The 20,087-nt window shown below is 39.6% G+C and overlaps 1 protein-coding gene across 1 annotated transcript; it reads right to left on the bottom strand.

Moving 5' to 3' along the window:
• Nucleotides 1–990: 990 nt before the first annotated feature.
• Nucleotides 991–9,002, bottom strand: ENPP4 (ectonucleotide pyrophosphatase/phosphodiesterase 4). The gene is made up of 5 exons (XM_053395119.1): nt 8,895–9,002; nt 6,071–6,146; nt 3,874–4,737; nt 2,685–2,855; nt 991–1,568 (listed from the first exon to the last, which is right to left on the bottom strand). Exons 3-5 carry the CDS (start codon nt 4,694–4,696, stop codon nt 1,204–1,206), a joined length of 1,359 nt encoding a protein of 452 aa, XP_053251094.1. The 5' UTR covers nt 4,697–4,737; nt 6,071–6,146; nt 8,895–9,002; the 3' UTR covers nt 991–1,203.
• Nucleotides 9,003–20,087: the final 11,085 nt, after the last annotated feature.

Here is a 20,087-nt window from a genome sequence, read left to right as displayed (position 1 = left end):
TGTTCCTTACAGCAGATCAAAAAAGTAAATGGAAATATAACTGGTCACTTTGGAGTGTAACCAAAGGACTTCTAACCCCACTGCTGTAACTATGAGCAAAGGGTCTGTACAACTCTATAGCCATGCTTGAAATACTAATGATTAAACATAGGGCCACTTTGTACACCAAGTAGTCATTTATCCCTGAGCCTCTAACCTTCAGACTGACATACATTCTACTGTATAGTACCTTATCCAAATTACAAATAGTCTGTGTGTAGGTTGGATGATTCTAGGAAGTTAAAAAACAACAACCCTGAATATTCATATTCTTAGCTCAAGTCAAGGTATGCACATTATACTCTTCGGTTAAAAGCAGAAAGGAATCTCAACTACTTGAGTCTATATTTAGGTAACAAAAAATTGTTAATCTTGTCCAGAGACAGAAATCAATCAGAGGCACACACAGCCACAAAGCAGAAGCAGAACTTGGGAGCTGCTTTGGTCTATTAGAAGGGAGGATTGCTAATTTAAAGTACAGTACTATCAGTTTTGCAAGTTCATAAAATAAACTAAAAAATACCTATTTCCAAAATTCTGAAGTTACCATATGCACATAAACACATAAAATAAGTCACAGCATATTTAAATGTTGCTTCAACTAAATGTTTGCAACTAAAAAGCCCCCTGTGCCTGCAATCCACAGAGCAGGAAGTAACATTTAAAATGCTTTTATTCCCATTTCCCCAATAAGATATTTCTAGTTTACAGGGACTGATGTGATCTACATAGCACTAAAGGTTTCTGTTGCTAAGTTGCCTCTAACTTAAATAATTTACCCTTTCAGCATTGTGCTGAATACAAGAAAGTGCAATAATCATCTCCATCAGCTAGCAGAAACAGATCCTGCCCCCACCAGACTTCAGGAGTTGCCAGGGTATCTCCAGAGTTACATAAGAAATGCCTGAAAGCAGCATCATTTGCAAACATTTAAATCTCACAGTCCTCATCTTACTACTCTAGTAGATACTTTATTAACTGAAAGTTTAACAGTGATGCAATGCCTTTTCCATTACAAAACCAGGTCTGTATTCAGAGTTTCTTTTTCAAAGAGGCAATGTTCTTCTGCAGTCTTCTGGGTTGGTATTTATTAAAGTGCATCATAAGATGTTATCCAGTGTAAGTTTCGTATCGTATCCAGTTTTCAGAACAAATCAGTGTATATTATCCAATTAAGGGATCGTCGTCGTCTTCCTGAAGCTGAAGTCGGGAAAATGGATGCACAGAAGCCGTTCTGCTCTTCATGATTATTATAAGGCACGTAAGTGTCGTTAACACAATGAAGACACCAATGACTATTCCAATGGCCTCAGGGACATTGATACACCACTGGTCAGCTAATAAGCACTTAGCGTGGCTCAAGGTGCCATTATTGGGCTGAGGCATCAGGCCCAGGATGTGACACATCATTGGATAAATATCAACCGTATAAATGCTATTTTGCCTGTAACCTTTGCGAAAAGCAGGCCCATGAGCTGCCAAAAATGGATGCATACTTGGAAGGGAGTTATCATAGCCATGGTCTCCTACTGGAAAAAGGGAATACAAGAGTTGTTAATGTCCTAAGCTTCAACCTGAAAGGTTATATCCACCCTAAAGATAATCCCGGAACCATAAAAGTGCAGGTTCTTCAAAGTATTCCCCACCCCAATTCAGATTGGTATGATACTATTGTACAATACAAGGTATTGCACTTTCCAAATCAACCATCCACTAAGATGGTTATCCTCCATGCAAGTTTCCAAATATTATGTAATAGAGTTAGCTATGCCTTTGAATTACATGTGAGACCTGCATAACCTTTATTCTTCACCAAGATGTCTAAAAATATACCACAGGAATAAAGTTACTTTGTTTTTGCAGGTAAAAGCCGGTAAACCCTGCTTGTTATTCCACCCCCTGGGAACACCAGGAGCAGGTTTAGTTCTGTGTATGCCTTTATCTCCCTGTAGCTGGGAAAGCCAACATGCTGCCTGGCAGATGATGCTGGATTATAACTCCCATCATCCCAACCATTTGACAACAACAGGTGCCCAGCATGACTAAGACTATTTGGGGGTCACTATCCTAGCCTTCTAGGAGGACTGGTAGCTGTTACTTTACACACCCCTCAGGGACAGTAACATACATTCTAACCCTGGTGGCTATGGCTGGGTTAGCTGAACATTTATGTACATAAAAGTTGAGCTGACTCACTGAGGCTGTGTACACACTATACCTTTAAAGCACATTCAAAGTGCATTCTTTCTCTCAAAGAATTCTTGGCACTGTAGTTTGTTAAGGGCTGGGCTGCAGGGAACTGCAACTCTAAAGGGTAAACAACAATGTCCAGAATTCTTTGCGGGAAATAATGTTTCAAGTGTGCTTTAAAGTCGTACTATGTATACAGTCTGTGTTTAGGAAGCCAGAAGGTGACTTTGGAACCACCAGTGTTAGTCTGAACTAAGGTGTGATAAGCGGCACTAATATTTGCTGCATGCCTTGGCAACGAAACTCAGCTTTCATGACTGCAGGTGTTTTTAGGCAGCTCCAATGTTTAGGTGGGGATGCTTTTGCACTCTGCATGACTATGTACCTTCCACATGAAAGGGAGCAACTTGCTACAAATAGGGCCAAGAGAAAACACCCAAAAGGAATACACTTACACCTTGAAAGAGACTCATTCTGTACAACTGTCCAGCCTTCATCAGCAACCAAAATTATGGGCTGAATGCGCTCATTGTGATGGTAGTGGTAATGGTCTGGAATCTCTTCTTTAAGATAAATCTTCATGTGATCGCTGCAATTTTTCATTATGTTATATACATATGTTTCATCTGAAAAGTATAAAGCAAGGAAGCATACTCTATTATCTTTTGTAAAGCCTGAACATTTGCCATTTGAAGCGCATTCCCCACCCTCATCCAAGCTGCAAGTTCAATGCGGATCACATGTTTAATCCTATTGCAGTATTTATCTGGCCTAGTACTTTGCTCTGGGCCTTTATGTATATTTAAGTATTATATTTACAGCCCACCTTTCCTCCAAAAAGCTTGAGGTGGCATATGCTCCCCATTTTATCCTCACAACAAGCCTGTGAGGTCAATTAGGCTACAACAGCTGACCCAAGGGCACCCAGTGAGCTTCATAACCGAGTGGGAATTTGAACCCTGGTCTCCCAGGTTCTATAACTTATTGAAGGTAAAGTGAAATCCACATTTTAGCCTTTAATGTTAGTAAGTTATATTGTCAACCACTGCCCTACGCAGGCACGCTACTCATGTGTAAATGCTTTGCACGGGCAGAGATGAGCATGCTAAGCTCTGCTCCACACCACCACAATGTCTATCATCTCCACAAGTTGGAAGGTGAAGTCTAAACTGGGAAGCCTTGGAATCTCCCCCATAGCACAGGGGCTTAAAATGTGCAGGTATTTTCCATAGGAGGTTCCATAGGAGGTGCACCAGCACCACACCCAAAGGAGGTCTTATGCAACAACTATATTAGAAAACAGCTCATTTCAAAAGTTCCCAATGTTACCATAAACACATCTGCTATATTAGAAGTGCAACAACAGATGGCACTATAAAGTTTTCCTACTCTCTTCCTTGAAGAGCTATGATATAGATGCTTAGCGCCCTCTGACCCCCCCATCAATCCCCCAGGGAAACAGAAGCCGCCAAACGGCACAGCTTCACTCACCAAAATCAAAATCTTGCTAGACGTGTTTTTCAAGTTCAGATATTTGATTTCTAATCTCTCATATCTTGACTGCTTTGGTCTTAAGTCTCACGTTAAAGCATCAAAATTATGCTTTTTAAAAACAACATCAACATATATTAAGAACATACTTACTTTTTGGCAGTATTGCAGCAACTGGGCTCTTGTCTACTAGAGTGTAGCTATTACGGTCAATGCAGTCATCCAGTTTGATCAGCCTGTCCGGGGAACACTGTGCCATGCCATGATCACTTGTAATTATAACATTAATTTCCTCCCACAATTTGGAAGCCTTTAGCTTCTCAACAAGCAAGCCAACCAAATTATCCACTTCTTTTAATACTCCAGTCATGCTTTTCGTATCTTCTGGCCCATACTTGTGCCCGCTTGCATCTGGTTCTTCCCAATAAAGTGTAGCAAAACTGACTAGGGGGTTAGAACTGTTCAGCCAAGCAATGATGTTTTCCACCCGTTCACTGAAACCTATTGCAGAGTCATATTTCATAAAAAAATGAGGGGTAGTATTGTGAATTTTTACATCTGTGCCAGGCCACATCGCAGAAGCACTCGTTCTGTTTTCCTGCAACTGGTTGGTCACCCAAATAGGAACTGCCTCATTCCACCAAAATGGGTCTTTGTCATTGAATTGTGAAAATGTTTTATTGGTAGCAGCATCAAACATTTCATTTGCCACAATACCATGGCTTTCCTCATACAGCCCTGTGACTATACTGTAATGATTTGGGAAGGTTTTTGTGATGAAAGCATTGGTAATGTCTTCCACTAAAACACCATCCTTAATAAAATCCTGGAGATGTGGAAATTCATATTTCTTCAGATAATCAGCCCTGAAGCCATCAAAAGAAACCAGTAGTAATCTGGGCATTGGTGCATAAGCAGAATGACTACCAGAGCAACAAATGATTCCATAAAAGAAGAATACCAGTATTAAATGCATTGTGGAAAAGGTTTCAAAACAGAAGGATGTGGAAGATATACCTAGAAGAAAGTAATTAGAAAGTGTCACTAAGAACATCAGTTCAAAATAGATGTCATTTAAAGTAATCTAAATTACTCCATCTCAATTAAAGTTCCTACAAAACCCAGTTTATATTCTATTTAAGGCAACTATTGTCTAAAATCCCCATCATAAATTTTATCCCCCAGGAATAAAATAGCACCGTTGTACCTTCGCACCATAACTGGTAAGGGCACAAAAAACACTCTCGCAATGCTACTGTCTGATCTCAGGCACATAGAGATAACTGGACCTCTGTAACACAGTGCATTCAAGTCCCATCCCATGCAGCTTGTCCATAGCAACAATTTCTTACTATGCTAGAAAATTAAAAATACTTTTTGATTTGTATTACTTAGAAATGACGATTTAGAAAAAGCTCAGCACCTAGTATGATACTTCATTTTATGCATTTAGTGCTCTGCCCCCAATCTTATTCCTGTAGTTCTCTATTTCCCTGTACAACTTACTAAACAGCTAGACCAGGTTCTACTTCCTGGTTTTAAATCTGATGCCACAAAAATACTCTTAGTTCTTCATTCCCAGCACTACAAATAAATATCTGTAGCTGGTCTCATGCTGTGGAACTCTTCCAACAGAAATTCAGTAGACACCCATTGATTTGGGGGGGTGTCCTAATTTCTCATGAAAACTTATAATAATTTTAGTGCTTGTTTTATACTGTTTTAATGATATTTTATTGCATATACAGTGGTACCTTGGGTTAAGAACTTAATTCGTTCTGGAGGTCTGTTCTTAACCTGAAACTGTTCTTAACCTGAAGCACCTCTTTAGCTAATGGGGCCTCCTGCTGCTGCTGCTGCTGCACAATTTCTGTTCTCATCCTGAAGCAAAGTTCTTAACCCGAGGTAATATTTATGGGTTAATGGAGTCTGTAACCTGAAGCGTATGTAACCTGAAGCATATGTAACCCGAGGTACCACTGTATTGCTGTATGCCACCTTGTTATATACAATAATTTGTGCTATATAAATACTTGCATAAGTAACATAAGTTACTTAAGTTAAATAATTTGTATTCATTTAGGAACACAGAAAGCTACCTTATACCGAATCAGATCAGTGGTCCATCTAAGCTCAATATCGTCCACATTGGCAATGTCAAGGTTTCAGACCCTGAAGATGCCATCAACTGCTCTTTTGCATACAAAGCAGATTGAACCGCAGCTCTCCCTGTATTTATTATTATTATTATTTATTAGATTATATAGTGCCCTTCATCACAAGATCTCACGGTGGTTCACAAGATTAATGTAACTTGAACACAGTTAAATAATTTCTCAGTGAAGCTTACCTCATTTAAGATTCCTAGCCCAAGTCACTATGTTCAATATTTTCTCCAACACTCAGAGAAACTCATTAGGAAAAACCTTTGTGTAAATAAAAATTAAAAAGAAAAAAAATCTACATTAGAGATAGACTTTTAATATTTTTTTTAAGGTACCTTTTAGAATTTAGTTGTTTGCACAGGTAAAATTTCAGCAAATAAGACAGCTAAAGAAAGCCAATTACAGAACTCTCAGGTTCCTACTTAGCAAACATTTCTGGTCCATAGAAGAGTTATTATTTAGCTTTGCTCTCCATTACAAATCAATAGCCTACTACTAAGTATTTTATTATTTTACCCACCCTTCACCTTAAGGTCCCAGGGCAGGTTACCACAATTTATAATACAACTGCCAAAACCACAACCACAAAAAATAACAGCTAATAAAGTAACAGCAACATCTAATACAAAATAACACAACTCATACAATTGCTTATATTAAGATGCCCAATATTTCCGCACTGGAACTCTTCAAGCCCACTTTATTTAAAAAGAGATTTATTTAAAGCCCTTGGAGTTTCCCTGTGCCTGTTTAACGGAGCCTAAACCCTGTGCCAAGGGGACACCTGTGTCCTCAAGGTCATCGCAGAAATGACGGAAAGCCCAAACCCTGTTCTTAAAGAGCACTTACTACCCCCCTTCCACACACCCTGGGCAGCATCTTGAGTCCAGAGCCAACTGCCCCACAACCACAGGGCTGCCACCCCTCTCCTTTATTTATTCCATAGCAGTTAAAGAGCGCTTGGCTGTTGAAACGAAAGCAAAAAGAAACAAAACCAAAACCCTCAAAGCAATTAACCTTTGGGTTGCAAGTTGCTTTGGGTAAGATAAAGCAGCTTGCAAAATAAAAATAATAATAATAATAATAATAATAATCAGGGCCAGATTTAGATTTGATGAGGCCCTAAGCTACTGAAGCCCTTTATATGTCCGGCAGTCCTTTGTCAACAACAAATTGCCGCTGTTTTTTTGTGTTGAATATACGCTATATGGTCATTTATGGACCTAATAGGTATCTAAAGCCATTTGCACATCACAAAATATGTATTTTATCAATGTAACTGTTGAACTGAAATACAATTAAGAAGTAGTATAACAACATATTAATAGTGAAATCATTATTAAGCTCTAACTTAAAATGATCGGAGGCACATTACTTACATCATACATCTCTTTCTTTTTCCTTTCTCCTCCTGTGAAGAGGCTGCATCCTAATGTTTTAATGTTGCATCTTAATCTTTTAAATTGTATTTTAAACAACTTGTTTTTATTAGTGGTTGTTAGCCGCCCTGAGCCCGGTCTTGGCTGGGGAGGGCGGGGTATAAATACAATTTTTTTATTATTATTATTTATTATAGGAGCCTACACAACACCAAACACTTATACAAGGGTCTGGCGACTTCTGTTTCAGAGTATCTGAAGAAGTGTGCATGCACACGAAAGCTCATACCAAGAACAAACTTAGTTGGCCTCTAAGGTGCTACTGGACATTTATATAAATACTTTGTCGTCACTTGTACAACTTGTATACAGTGAGATTACACAAGCACCCCCCACTCAGCTCTCCTTATATTTTATATATATATATATATATATATATATATATATATATATATACACACACACACACACACACACACACACAGTGTGTGTGTATATGTGTGTGTGTGTATGTATATATATATGTGTGTGTGTGTGTGTATATATATATATATATATGTGTGTGTGTGTGTGTGTGTGTGTGTGTGTGTTAGATTCAGGTAGCTTGGCCGTGTTGGTCTGACGCAGTTGAGATTTTATATAAATATATATATATATATACACACACACACACAGTGTGTGTGTATATGTGTGTGTGTGTATGTATATATATATGTGTGTGTGTGTGTGTGTGTGTATATATATATATATATGTGTGTGTGTGTGTGTGTGTGTGTGTGTGTGTGTGTGTGTTAGATTCAGGTAGCCTGGCCGTGTTGGTCTGACGCAGTTGAGATTTTATATAAATATATATATATATATACACACACACAGTGTGTGTGTATATGTGTGTGTGTGTATGTATATATATATGTGTGTGTGTGTGTGTGTGTGTGTGTGTGTGTGTGTGTATATATATGTGTGTGTGTGTGTGTGTGTGTTAGATTCAGGTAGCTTGGCCGTGTTGGTCTGACGCAGTTGAGATTTTATATAAATATATATATATATATATACACACACACACACAGTGTGTGTGTATATGTGTGTGTGTGTGTATGTATATATATATATATATGTGTGTGTGTGTGTGTGTGTGTGTGTGTGTATATATATATATATATATATATATATCTCGACTGCATAAGACCAACACGGCCCCCTACCTGAATCTAACACCAAACACTGTTGCTGTATGTAGGTTTTATTTTATTTGCGGTTTTCTCTTTTTATCTTATATTTTGGAAATAAATGTACATCCAGTGGTTTCCCCCCCCCCTATTAATTTTTTTGGGGCGGCCACTCAAGAGAGTGGGGCCCTAAGCTACAGCTTGTTTCGCTTCCACGTAAATCCAGCACTGATAACACATAAAAAATAACAGTGATAGTAATATCTTCCCTCCCCTGTATTTCGTAGTTGCAGCCACTTCTGGAGAGGAGCACCACCCGCCCGGCAGCCCTTTAAAACGAGAGGGGGGCCGTCGGACCTTCGCGTCGCCTCAGCCCCCCTCAAACCCACCAAGACCCCCCTCGCTCAACCCCTCTGCCGACCCCGCCGCCGCCCGAAATAAGCGCGCTCTCCCCTCCGCTTTACCTCAACTTTCCTTCCTCCTCCATCTTCCTCCTCAGGCGTCGCCGGCGGCGGAGGAGTCGGCTGCGCCTGCGCACTGGCCGCCGCCCGCCGTCACCTGGACCAACGGCCATTAACGGCCCGGAACCTTCGGAGAAGGCGGGGGGGGCGCCCTCTGATTGGTCAAGCGCGCCCTCAGACCCCGATCCCCATTGGCCCCAGCGGGTCGGTATATATACCATCGGCCTCAGCATCATGTCCTCCTCATTGACAGGTGCGTCAGGCCGGGAGCGGGGCAGTTCGCTGAGGGGCTTCCTTAGCGCTTTTCTCCTTTTTTGGTTTATTTTATTTTATTTTATTACAAATACAAATTTACTGTAATGTATGATGTTAGTCTTTTGTTTTTGTTTTGCTTTGGTTCTTGTCTGTTTTTTGTAAGTTTTGGCGGTTTTAAATTTGGAGGTTTAAGTACATTATGTTGGTATGGGAAACTGTCGTGTGATGGGCCAATGGCCGTAATAAAGTTCAATACAATACAATTATTTTTTTATTTTATTTTATTTTTTATTTTTTTACCTCATGAAATATTTATTTTATTTATTTACCTCATGAAATTGAAGAGACCACTTGATTATTATTTTTAATGATAAAAATTTTATTTTAAAAAAATTTTTAAAAAGTAAAGATAAAAATTAACCAAAGTGGTGGTGGTGTTTTTAAAAAAAACCTACCTGAGCTCTCGCTTGCCGGTCTCAAAACGGTTTATTTTATTTATTTACCTCATAGAATTCAAGAGACCACTTGATGATGATTATTTTTAAAGATAAAAATTAATTTTATTTTTTAAAAAATTAAAGATGATAATTAACCAAAGTGGTGGTGGTGTTTTTTTAAAAAAACCTACCCGAGCTCTCGCTTGCCAGTCTCAAAACCTTTTTTTGCTTCACTTTATTTATTTACCTCATAAAATTCAAGAGACCACTTGATTTTATTTTATTTTTAAAGATAAAAATTAACCAAAGTGGTGGTGGTGGTGTTTTTTAAAAAATACACACCTCAAACCTATATGTGCTCTCGCTTGCCGATATCAAATTTTGCCTCCTTTTTTGGTTTATTTTATTTATTTAGCTCATAAAATTGAAGAGATCACTTGGTTATTTTTTAAAAGATAAAAATAAAAGATAAAAATTAAAAAGTGGTGTGGTGTTTTTTTTAAAAAAACCTACCTCAAACCTACATGAGCTCTCGCATGCTGGTCTCAAATTTTGGATCCTTTTTTGGTTTATTTTATTTATTTACCTCATAAAATTCAACAGACCACTTGATTGTATTTTATTTTTAAAGATAAAAATTAACCAAAGTGGTGGTGGTTTTTGTTTTTTGTTTTAAAAAAGCATACCTGAAACCTACCTGAGCTCTCGCTTGCCGGTATCAAATTTTGGCTCCTTTTTTGGTTTATTTTATTTACCTTATAAAATTCAAGAGACCACTTGATTTTCTTTTATTTGTAAAGATAAAAATTAACCAAAGTGGTGGTGGTTTTTGTTTTTTGTTTTAAAAAAGCATACCTGAAACCTGCCTGAGCTCTCGCTTGCCAATATCAAATTTTGGCTCCTTTTTTTGCTTTGTTTTATTTATTTACTTGATAAAATTCAATTTAATTTTTATCTTTTTAATTAAAAAAAAAGTTTGGGTTTTTTTTTAAATCTACCTCGAAGCACTTTGCAAAAAAAAGACAAATCAATAAATTCAGTTATTTTTCTTTTCTTTTTACAACGGTGCTTTAAAAACACACGGAAAGTTAAAACAGATTTTTAAAAAGCCCAACCCAGCATTTCTAAGCACCTGGCTAGTTTTGCCCAAATGAAAATGTTTTTAAGCGGGGGCTGAAAGGAAGGCAGTGAAAAGGCACAAAACAACCAAGTTCTCATCTGGATTGCCTGATTTACAGAACTATAATCAAGGTGTGGCAACTATGGCAGCGTTTGAATAAATGTTTGAAGTAAAATAAGACAAAGGGTTTAGTGAAAAAGACGTTAGGTTTATTATGAACATAATTGAATTATGAAATTTATTTCAGTACAAGTAGTTTTCTAAAAAGGCAAATATATTGGGTAAATACACTGGGTGTAGACAGGAAGTAACTTATAAAGATATGAAATGTAGAATAATAGAATGGATGATGATTGATATTGTAGTTAACTAGAAAATTATTAGTGTTTTTCCCTTTGATGGCCACTGGTCCCATCACCTCCTGGCCAACAGAAGGGGAAGAAATGAAGGCAGTGAGAGATTTTACTTTCTTGGGCTCCATGATCACTGCAGATGGTGACAGCAGTCATGAAATTAAAAGACGACTGATTCTTGGGAGGAAAGCAATGACAGGCCTAGATAGCATCTTGAGAAGTAGAGATGTCACCTTGACAACAAAGGTCCGTATAGTTAAAGCCATGGTTTTCCCAGCAGTGATGTATGGAAGTGAGAGCTGGACCATAAAGAAAGCTGATCGCCGAAGAATTGATGCTTTTGAATTATGGTGCTGGAGGAGACTCTTGAGAGTCCCATGGACTGCAAGAAGATCAAACCTCTCCATTCTGAAGGAAATCAGCCCTGAGTGCTCACTGGAAGGACAGATCCTGAAGCTGAGGCTCCAAGACTTTGGCCACCTCATGAGAAGAGAAGACTCCCTGGAAAAGACCCTGATGTTGGGAAAGATGGAGGGCACAAGGAGAAGGGGACGACAGAGGACGAGATGGTTGGACAGTGTTCTCGAAGCTACCAGCATGAGTTTGACCCAACTGCGGGAGGCAGTGGAAGACAGGAGGGCCTGGCGTGCTCTGGTCCAGGGGGTCATGAAGAGTTGGACATGACTAAATGACTCAACAACAACTGTATCTTTCAACTTGTTATACAAATTCTATGTTATATTTCTTTTTGAATTTATAAAATAAAGTGGGGGGGGGGGGGGAGAAGAATTTGGCCTGGTAGCTGTTGGGCAACCAGTGCAGACCTCTATCATATGCTGGCGAGGCCTCACTCCTGTCGGCAATTGTGCTGCAGCATCCTGCACTAACTGCAGCCTCCGTTTAAAGATAAAATAGGAATGAAAGGCATACAATTAGGATAAGTACTAAGTACTCAGTAAAAAATGAAAATATGCCCCCTACTCTCACTCACCAATGTTCTGTCCCACCAGCAAAATCACTGAGTTAATTAAGAGGATTTTAAAATGCTATAGGGGGAAAAATATTTTATTAATAATAATTTAACTGTTGATGCATCTGGGGAGTACTTCGAAAGAAAGAACACCTGAAATATGATATTTGATAGGACCCCTAAATAAATAATATTGGATACAGCATCAGCTACGGGAAAGAATTTTCATACATTATAGAAATATGGAAAGAGGAATCTAAGGAATCAAATATGAAAGATGTTTAAAATCTCCTTAGTAAAAAAGTTTGAAGCCTTTCCTTTGGGTATAATTGGTACAGACATTCCTAAAGATATGAGGAAGGTCTTTATGTACGCAACAGTTGCAGCAAAAATTTTAATAGCAAAAAATGGAAAGGAGAAACTACCCCAACTAAATTGGACTGGCAGGCAAAATTATTGGAACATACAGAACTAGCAAGAATGACAGGAAGAATTAGAGACAATACAGAACAAACTTTTATTAGAGAGTGGGACATTTATAGAAAATATATTGAAGAGCATTGTAAAAATGTGAATCCTCTGGCAGGCTTAGACTGATTCCTGTATGAACATAGAAAACTTTGCAAAAATAAAACTTGGGCAAAGTTTGAAGAGATAATGAAAAGCGGGTTACATAAAAGAAAACGGGGACCCTTCATGGGGTGGCTGGAAGTCACAATGGAAGTTATGTTGTAAGAATTTAATTTATCCTTTGTAAATCGTAGTAATCTTTGGTTCTTTTTGGTTGATTATAATTTTTCTTTTTAATAAAGCAATAAACATATTTTTTTAAAATGAAAGGGAGGGAGCCTGTTACCCTCCAGGTAGTGGGCTCCAGCTCCTATCAGCCCCATCCTGAATGGCCAACAGTTGTAGTCCAACAACATATGGAGGGCTACTGTTCCTCATTTATGAATTTATAAATCATTCCTGATTTAGCACCTGCAGTGTGCTAGAGACTCAACGCCTTCCCCAGGGGGCTTCAACAGGATAGGTGAGGCAGAGGTAAATTGAGAGCTGCACTGGATGGGGCTGATGAGAATTGAGCTGTTTTGCCAAACACCTGGAGGGCACCAGGTTGGCAAAGGCTGCTCCAGAGAGAAGGAAATGGGAACTACATGCTAGAGCTGCTTGTTTGCAAGTCTGTTTTCATTTCGCCAGGCTAATCTCCAATCCCCCTGAAAGATTTTGAAAGCAAAGCTGGCTGCTGAACTTCCCTGATTATTTTCAGCCTCCAAGGAACAGAAGAACCGCCGGCATCAAGGCAATTTCCTCCTCGCACAGCATCTTTCCTCACAATGCTCCTGATTAGTTTTACTGAACTGCCTCTTGTCTGGTTCTTGCGCTTTGGTGGGGGAAGTATTTTTGATTGCTTGGTGTTCCCAAATTCACAGGTGACCTTAACGGGAAAAATTCAATTTCATCAGGTAGCAGACAACCTGACAGTGTAATTGTCTCTATCAGAATGACAACTTTAAAATTTTGAGAGTCCATTCTCATAGAATCATAGAATCATAGAATCATAGAATCATAGAGTTGGAAGAGACCACAAGGGCCATCGAGTCCAACCCCCTGCCAAGCAGGAAACACCATCAGAGCACTCCTGACATATGGTTGTCAAGCCTCTGCTTAAAGACCTCCAAAGAAGGAGACTCCACCACACTCCTTGGCAGCAAATTCCACTGTCGAACAGCTCTTACTGTCAGGAAGTTCTTCCTAATGTTTAGGTGGAATCTTCTTTCTTGTAGTTTGTATCCATTGCTCCGTGTCCGCTTCTCTGGAGCAGCAGAAAACAACCTTTCTCCCTCCTCTATGTGACATCCTTTTATATATTTGAACATGGCTATCATATCACCCCTTAACCTCCTCTTCTCCAGGCTAAACATGCCCAGCTCCCTTAGCCGTTCCTCATAAGGCATCGTTTCCAGGCCTTTGACCATTTTGGTTGCCCTCCTCTGGACACGTTCCAGTTTGTCAATGTCCTTCTTGAACTGTGGTGCCCAGAACTGGACACAGTACTCCAGGTGAGGTCTGACCAGAGCAGAATACAGTGACACTATTACTTCCCTTGATCTAGATGCTATACTCCTATTGATGCAGCCCAGAATTGCATTGGCTTTTTTAGCTGCCGCGTCACACTGTTGGCTCATGTCAAGTTTGTGGTCAACCAAGACTCCTAGATCCTTTTCACATGTAGTGCTCTCAAGCCAGGTGTCACCCATCTTGTATTTGTGCCTCTCATTTTTTTTGCCCAAGTGCAATACTTTACATTTCTCCCTGTTAAAATTCATCTTGTTTGTTTTGGCCCAGTTCTCTAATCTGTCAAAGTCGTTTTGAAGTGTGTTCCTGTCCTCTGGGGTGTTAGCCACCCCTCCCAGTTTGGTGTCATCTGCAAATTTGATCAGGATGCCCTTGAGTCCATCATCCAAGTCGTTGATAAAGATGTTGAATAAGACCGGGCCCAAGACAGAACCCTGTGACACCCCACTAGTCACTCTTCTCCAGGATGAAGAGGAACCATTGATGAGCACCCTTTGGGTTCGGTCAGTCAGCCAGTTACAAATCCACTGAGTGGTAGCATAGTCAAGACCGCATTTTACCAGCTTCTTTACAAGAATATCATGGGGCACCTTGTCAAATGCCTTGCTGAAATCAAGGTAGGCTACATCCACTGCGTTCCCTTCATCTACCAGGCTTGTAATTCTGTCAAAAAACGAGATCAGGTTAGTCTGACATGACTTATTTTTCAGAAATCCATGCTGACTATTGGTGATCACAGCATTCCTTTCCAGGTGCTCACAGACTGTTTGCTTAATGATCTGCTCCAGAATCTTCCCTGGTATTGATGTCAGACTGACTGGGCGGTAATTATTTGGGTCCTCTCTTTTCCCCTTTTTGAAAATAGGGACAACATTTGCCCTCCTCCAGTCTGCCGGGACTTCGCCTGTTCTCCAGGAATTCTCAAAGATGACTGCCAGTGGTTCTGAAATCACATCTGCCAGTTCTTTTAATACTCTTGGATGCAGTTCATCTGGCCCTGGAGACTTGAATACATCTAGACTAGCCAAGTATTCTTGTACTATCTCCTTAGTTATTCTGGGCTGTGTTTCCTCTGCTGAATCATTTGCTCCAAATTCTTCAGGTCGGGCATTGTTTTCTTTATCGGAGAAGACTGAGGCAAAGAAGGCATTGAGGAGTTCAGCCCTTTCTGTGTCCCCTGTTTGCATTTCACCATCTTCTCCTCTGAGTGACCCCACTGTTTCTTTGTTCTTCCTTTTGCTACGAACATACCCATAAAAGCCTTTTTTGTTGCTTTTAACCTCTCTAGCAAGCCTGAGTTCATTCTGTGCTTTAGCTTTTCTGACTTTGTGTCTACACGTGCTGGCTATTTGTTTGAATTCCTCTTTGGTGGTTTCCCCCCTTTTCCATTTTTTGTACACATCCTTTTTTAATCTTAACTCAGTTAAAAGTTCTTTAGATAGCCACCCTGGCTTCTTTAGGCACCTTCCATGTTTCCGTCTCATTGGTATTGCCTGAAGTTGTGCTTTTACTATCTCCCTCTTAACAAACTCCCAGCCATCATGAACTCCCTTTCCTTTTAGTATTACTGTCCATGGGATCTCACCCAGCACTTCCCTAAGTTTTATGAAGTCGGCTTTCTTAAAGTCGAGAAATTGAGTCCTAGTATGCTTGGCTGCTCCTTTCCGCTGTATAGTAAACTTCAGAAGAGCATGATCACTCGCGCCTAATGATCCTTCCACTTCTACCCCACTAACCAGGTCATCAACATTGGTTAGGACCAGATCTAAAATGGCTGTTCCTCTTGTAGCTTCTCCCACTTTCTGGACAATGAAGTTGTCTGCAAGGCCAGTGAGGAATCTGTTTGACCTTATGCTCTTGGCTGAGTTTGACATCCAACAAATATCCGGGTAATTGAAGTCCCCCATTACTACTATCTCCCTTCCTTTTGCATGCTTGGCCATCTGTTCCAGGAAGGCATCATCTATGTCCTCCGTTTGGCTTGGGGATCTATAGTAAACTCCCACAATGAGGTCACTGTTATTCTTCTCTCCCTTAATTTTGACCCAAATGCTCTCACTTTGGCTTTGAGGTTCTAAATCTTGGATCTCTTCACAGGTATACACATTCTGTTCCCTATGCTTCCATTTCTTTCACATCTGTGAGAGGCCATGTAGCATAGTGGTTACAAACCCAAACTAGGACTGGGAAGAACTAGATTCAAATGCTCACTTGCTTGGTGACATTGTTTGGAACACTATCTCTCAACCTCACAAGGTTGTTGGGTGTGTGGGGGGAGACAGACATTATTGAGCTCCTTGGAGAAAAGGTGGGACATAAATAAGAATGAGGCTGGGGAACAAATTTGATTCAGTTTGCATTCTAAAACAATTTACAACATTTGCACTTTCCAGGAAAAATATATGAGAACCAAAGCACAGCCATCCTTCAAAATTCACACTTATACAAATTTTGTGATGCAGGTCTCCAAATACATAGCATTTTCCAAAATGCATATATTTGTGGAAATTGAACATGACAATATTTAATCAGAATAACATACAAAAATGCATTAAGTTAGGGGAAAGTAACATTTGTTACTTTCGAGACAGACGGATGCCAGCAAGTTCAAATGCAAAGCTGCATATAAAAATGTGCTTATTAGGAGAAATTTGCACTAAAACACTGATTAATTTTCATCAGGACTTAAAATATATATATTCACATATTTCTGTAGCAATGTGGAGAAGTGAATTTAAAATTGGAAAATGAGAAACTAAGAAAACCGAAAGTGAAAGATCCTTTAATCCCTATATAAGAATGAACTATGATAAAACTCTTTTATGTCTCCCTACATTCTCGCTCCTTCTTTTAACTTGAAGCAGATGTGGCATCCTTGTGATCATCTTTGCTGCTGTGAAAATAGGCTCTGATCAAGCATTGACCCACTATATTTAGGTGATTTCTTTTGCGTTCCCTGCTGTTTTCTGTTCTGAAGTTTTCCTCCTTTCACCTCCACCTGCTTCCAAGGTGTAATAAATTCTTCATGCCACAGCTCAAGCTGCTAAAGCAAAATGCAGTTATGTTTTTAACTGTCAGCAGGTGACAGTCTTGCTTTATTAGTCTTTGCTGTTAATGCTTTCTTGGTCAGCATCAATTTTTCAGCCCGTGACCTAGAAATATAAAAAGATGAGGAAGAAATCTCACCTGCCAAAATCTGGCATTTGGGGCTGCTATTAAAGGCACACGAGTCATTAAAAATTAGTTGATTTGGGGAGCTGTCAAAGCCTTTGCCAACTAAGGCTGGCCATTTTTATGCCTGGTTTTGCAGGATACGTACAGTACTTGGCTTTTTTATGATTGTAGTTTTGTGTGCTATCGATAATAGTCAGTAGGTGGCGGTGATGGGGCCTCTGCTATGGCTTTGCAACATCATTAAATTGCAAGAAAAAGGCGGTGGTAAGGAACCAAGTCATCTTTATTGTAACACTCTGCTTGGACTGGATGTTAGCCTAATGTCAATGGACTGGGAGTTCCAGTGGTCTGAACTGCAAGTTTGCCTTTTGTTGTTGTTTAGTTGTTTAGTCGTGTCCGACTCTTTGTGACCCCCTGGACCAGAGCATGCCAGGCCCTCCTGTCTTCCACTGCCTCCCGCAGTTTGGTCAAACTCATGCTGGCAGCTTCGAGAACACTCTCCAACCATCTCGTCCTCTGTCGTCCCCTTCTCCTTGTGCCCTCCATCTTTCCCAACATCAGGGTCTTTTCCAGGGAGTCTTCTCTTCTCATGAGGCGGCCAAAGTACTGGAGCCTCAGCTTCAGGATCTGTCCTTCCAGTGAGCACTCAGGGCTGATTTCCTTCAGAATGGAGAGGTTGGATCTTCTTGCAGTCCATGGGACTCTCAAGAGTCTCCTCCAGCACCAGAATTCAAAAGCATCCATTCTTCGGCGATCAGCCTTCTTGATGGTCCAGCTCTCACTTCCATGCATCACTACTGGGAAAACCATAGCTTGAACTATACAGACCTTTGTCGGCAAGGTGATGTCTCTGCTTTTTAGGATGCTGTCTAGGTTTGCCTTTAGTATTCATGTAGGTAAATTATCTGAATGCAGCTACTTTCTCCACTTTCATAATGGGTGAACTGGTTGGAGGCAAGGAGAAGTATATGATTGTGAGTTAGTGAGAGGAACTGGAGGAGCCTGCAATGATTTGCATGCTATTTGGAAGTTTCCTGTGGAACTCAGTGGGACTTACATCTGAGTAGGAATGCTGGGGGGGGGGGTTGGCCTCAAAGTGGGATTAAAATATATATATATATATATATATGGTTCTCATTGGTTCCTCTGCCTTGAAAAGCCAAAAGGAAGACACACGAAAAAGTCAAGCATCATTTCCAGCCTTTCTCAGTAAAGACACAGGAGCAGTTTAGGAAAGAAAATGTGGCAACCCAGTTTGGATTATAGAAACGTGGACAGGAGTCTGTAATATGGGTCAGAGGCCCTAAGCTACTGAATATAATGAGGCCCTTTATGTGTCCAGCTGTCCTTTGTCAACAACAAATTGTCGCTGTTTTTTTGTGTTGAATATATGCTAAATGGTAATTTAGGGACCTTAGGTATCTCAAGCCATTTGCACATAACAAAATATGTATTTTATCAAAATAATTGTTGAACTGAAATACAATTAAGAAGAAGTATATTAATAGTGAAATACAATTAAGAAGTATGTTAATAGTGAAATAATTATTAAGCTCTAACTTAAAATGATTTTTTATTCATAACAAACTTAATAATGCACACATTGGCATTTGGCAATAACAGAAGTTCCTTTAGAAACACAATTTACAAAGACACATAATCTAGTCTCTAGAAACTTACTGTAACAAGAAAACACTGCTTCTGTATGTAGGTTTTAAAAAAAAATCTTTATTAATTTAAAATAAATACATTTATGAGAAAACAGATGTACATACAAGTAAACAAACATACAAACAAACAAACAAACAAATAACAGAAAAATCAAACAAACCGCCACACTATAAGATACAAGAAGATTAATATAATTATCATCATATATACTCCTGATACTGAACACAAGTATAAAACTTATAGAGAAGAAATTTAAAACTGACTTCCAATTACTCTCACTGTACTTTATCTATCCATTACTTTATACCGCAGTTACATATTTCTTATACTTTCTTTTTACCTCCCTCCTAACTTACATTTATACAATACAGGGATCAGTCTAATTCTGCCAAGATGTTTCCTTTTATTCCGTAGTTTTCTAAATATTCTTTAAAGATTCCCCAATCCTTATAGACTTTTTGTTTTGATTGGCCTCTGCTGTATGTAGGTTTTATTTTATTTGTTTTTTTATCTTATATTTTATAAATGTACATCCAGTTTTTTCCCCTTTAAGTTTTTTTGCCCCCCCCCCCCAAGAGAGTGACAAACCTAGACAGCATCTTTAAAAGCAGAGACATCACCTTGCCAACAAAGGTCCTTATAGTTAAAGCTATGGTTTTCCCAGTCGTGATGTATGGAAGTGAGAGCTGGACCATCAAGAAGGCTGATCACCAAAGAATGGATGCTTTTGAATTCTGGTGCTGGAGGAGACTCTTGAGAGTCCCATGGACTGCAAGAAGATCAAACGTCTCCATTCTTAAGGAAATCAGCCCTGAGTGCTCACTGGAAGGACATATCCTGAAGCTGAGGCTCCAAGACTTTGGCCATCCCATGAGAAGAGAAGACTCCCTGGGAAAGCCCCTGATGCTGGGAAAGATGGAGGGCACAAGGAGAAGGGGACGACAGAGAACGAGATGGTGGGACAGTGTTCTCGAAGCTACCATCATGAGTTTGACCAAACTGCGGGAGGCAGTGGAAGACAGGAGTGCCTGGCGTACTCTGGTCCAGGGGGTCGCGAAGAGTCGGACACGACTAAACGACTAAACAACAACAACAAGAGAGTGGGGCCCTAAGCTATAGCTTGATTACTTATACGTA

Source organism: Podarcis raffonei, chromosome 7, assembly GCF_027172205.1.
Source record: "Podarcis raffonei isolate rPodRaf1 chromosome 7, rPodRaf1.pri, whole genome shotgun sequence".
Classification (NCBI taxonomy): domain Eukaryota; kingdom Metazoa; phylum Chordata; class Lepidosauria; order Squamata; family Lacertidae; genus Podarcis; species Podarcis raffonei.
The sequence above is the reverse complement of the archived record's forward strand: the minus strand, read 5'-3'. Positions and strand labels throughout refer to the sequence as shown.

What these genes read in the sequence shown, in the direction of transcription:
- ENPP4 (XM_053395119.1), bottom strand. Translation starts at nt 4,696, where the DNA reads ATGCATTTAATACTGGTATTCTTCTTTTATGGAATCATTTGTTGCTCT. An exon ending in TGCTGCAATACTGCCAAAAA is followed by an intron (nt 2,856 to 3,873) that starts GTAAGTATGTTC and finishes TATACTTTTCAG; the next exon opens with ATGAAACATATGTATATAAC. An exon ending in GAATGAGTCTCTTTCAAGGT is followed by an intron (nt 1,569 to 2,684) that starts GTAAGTGTATTC and finishes CCCTTTTTCCAG; the next exon opens with TAGGAGACCATGGCTATGAT.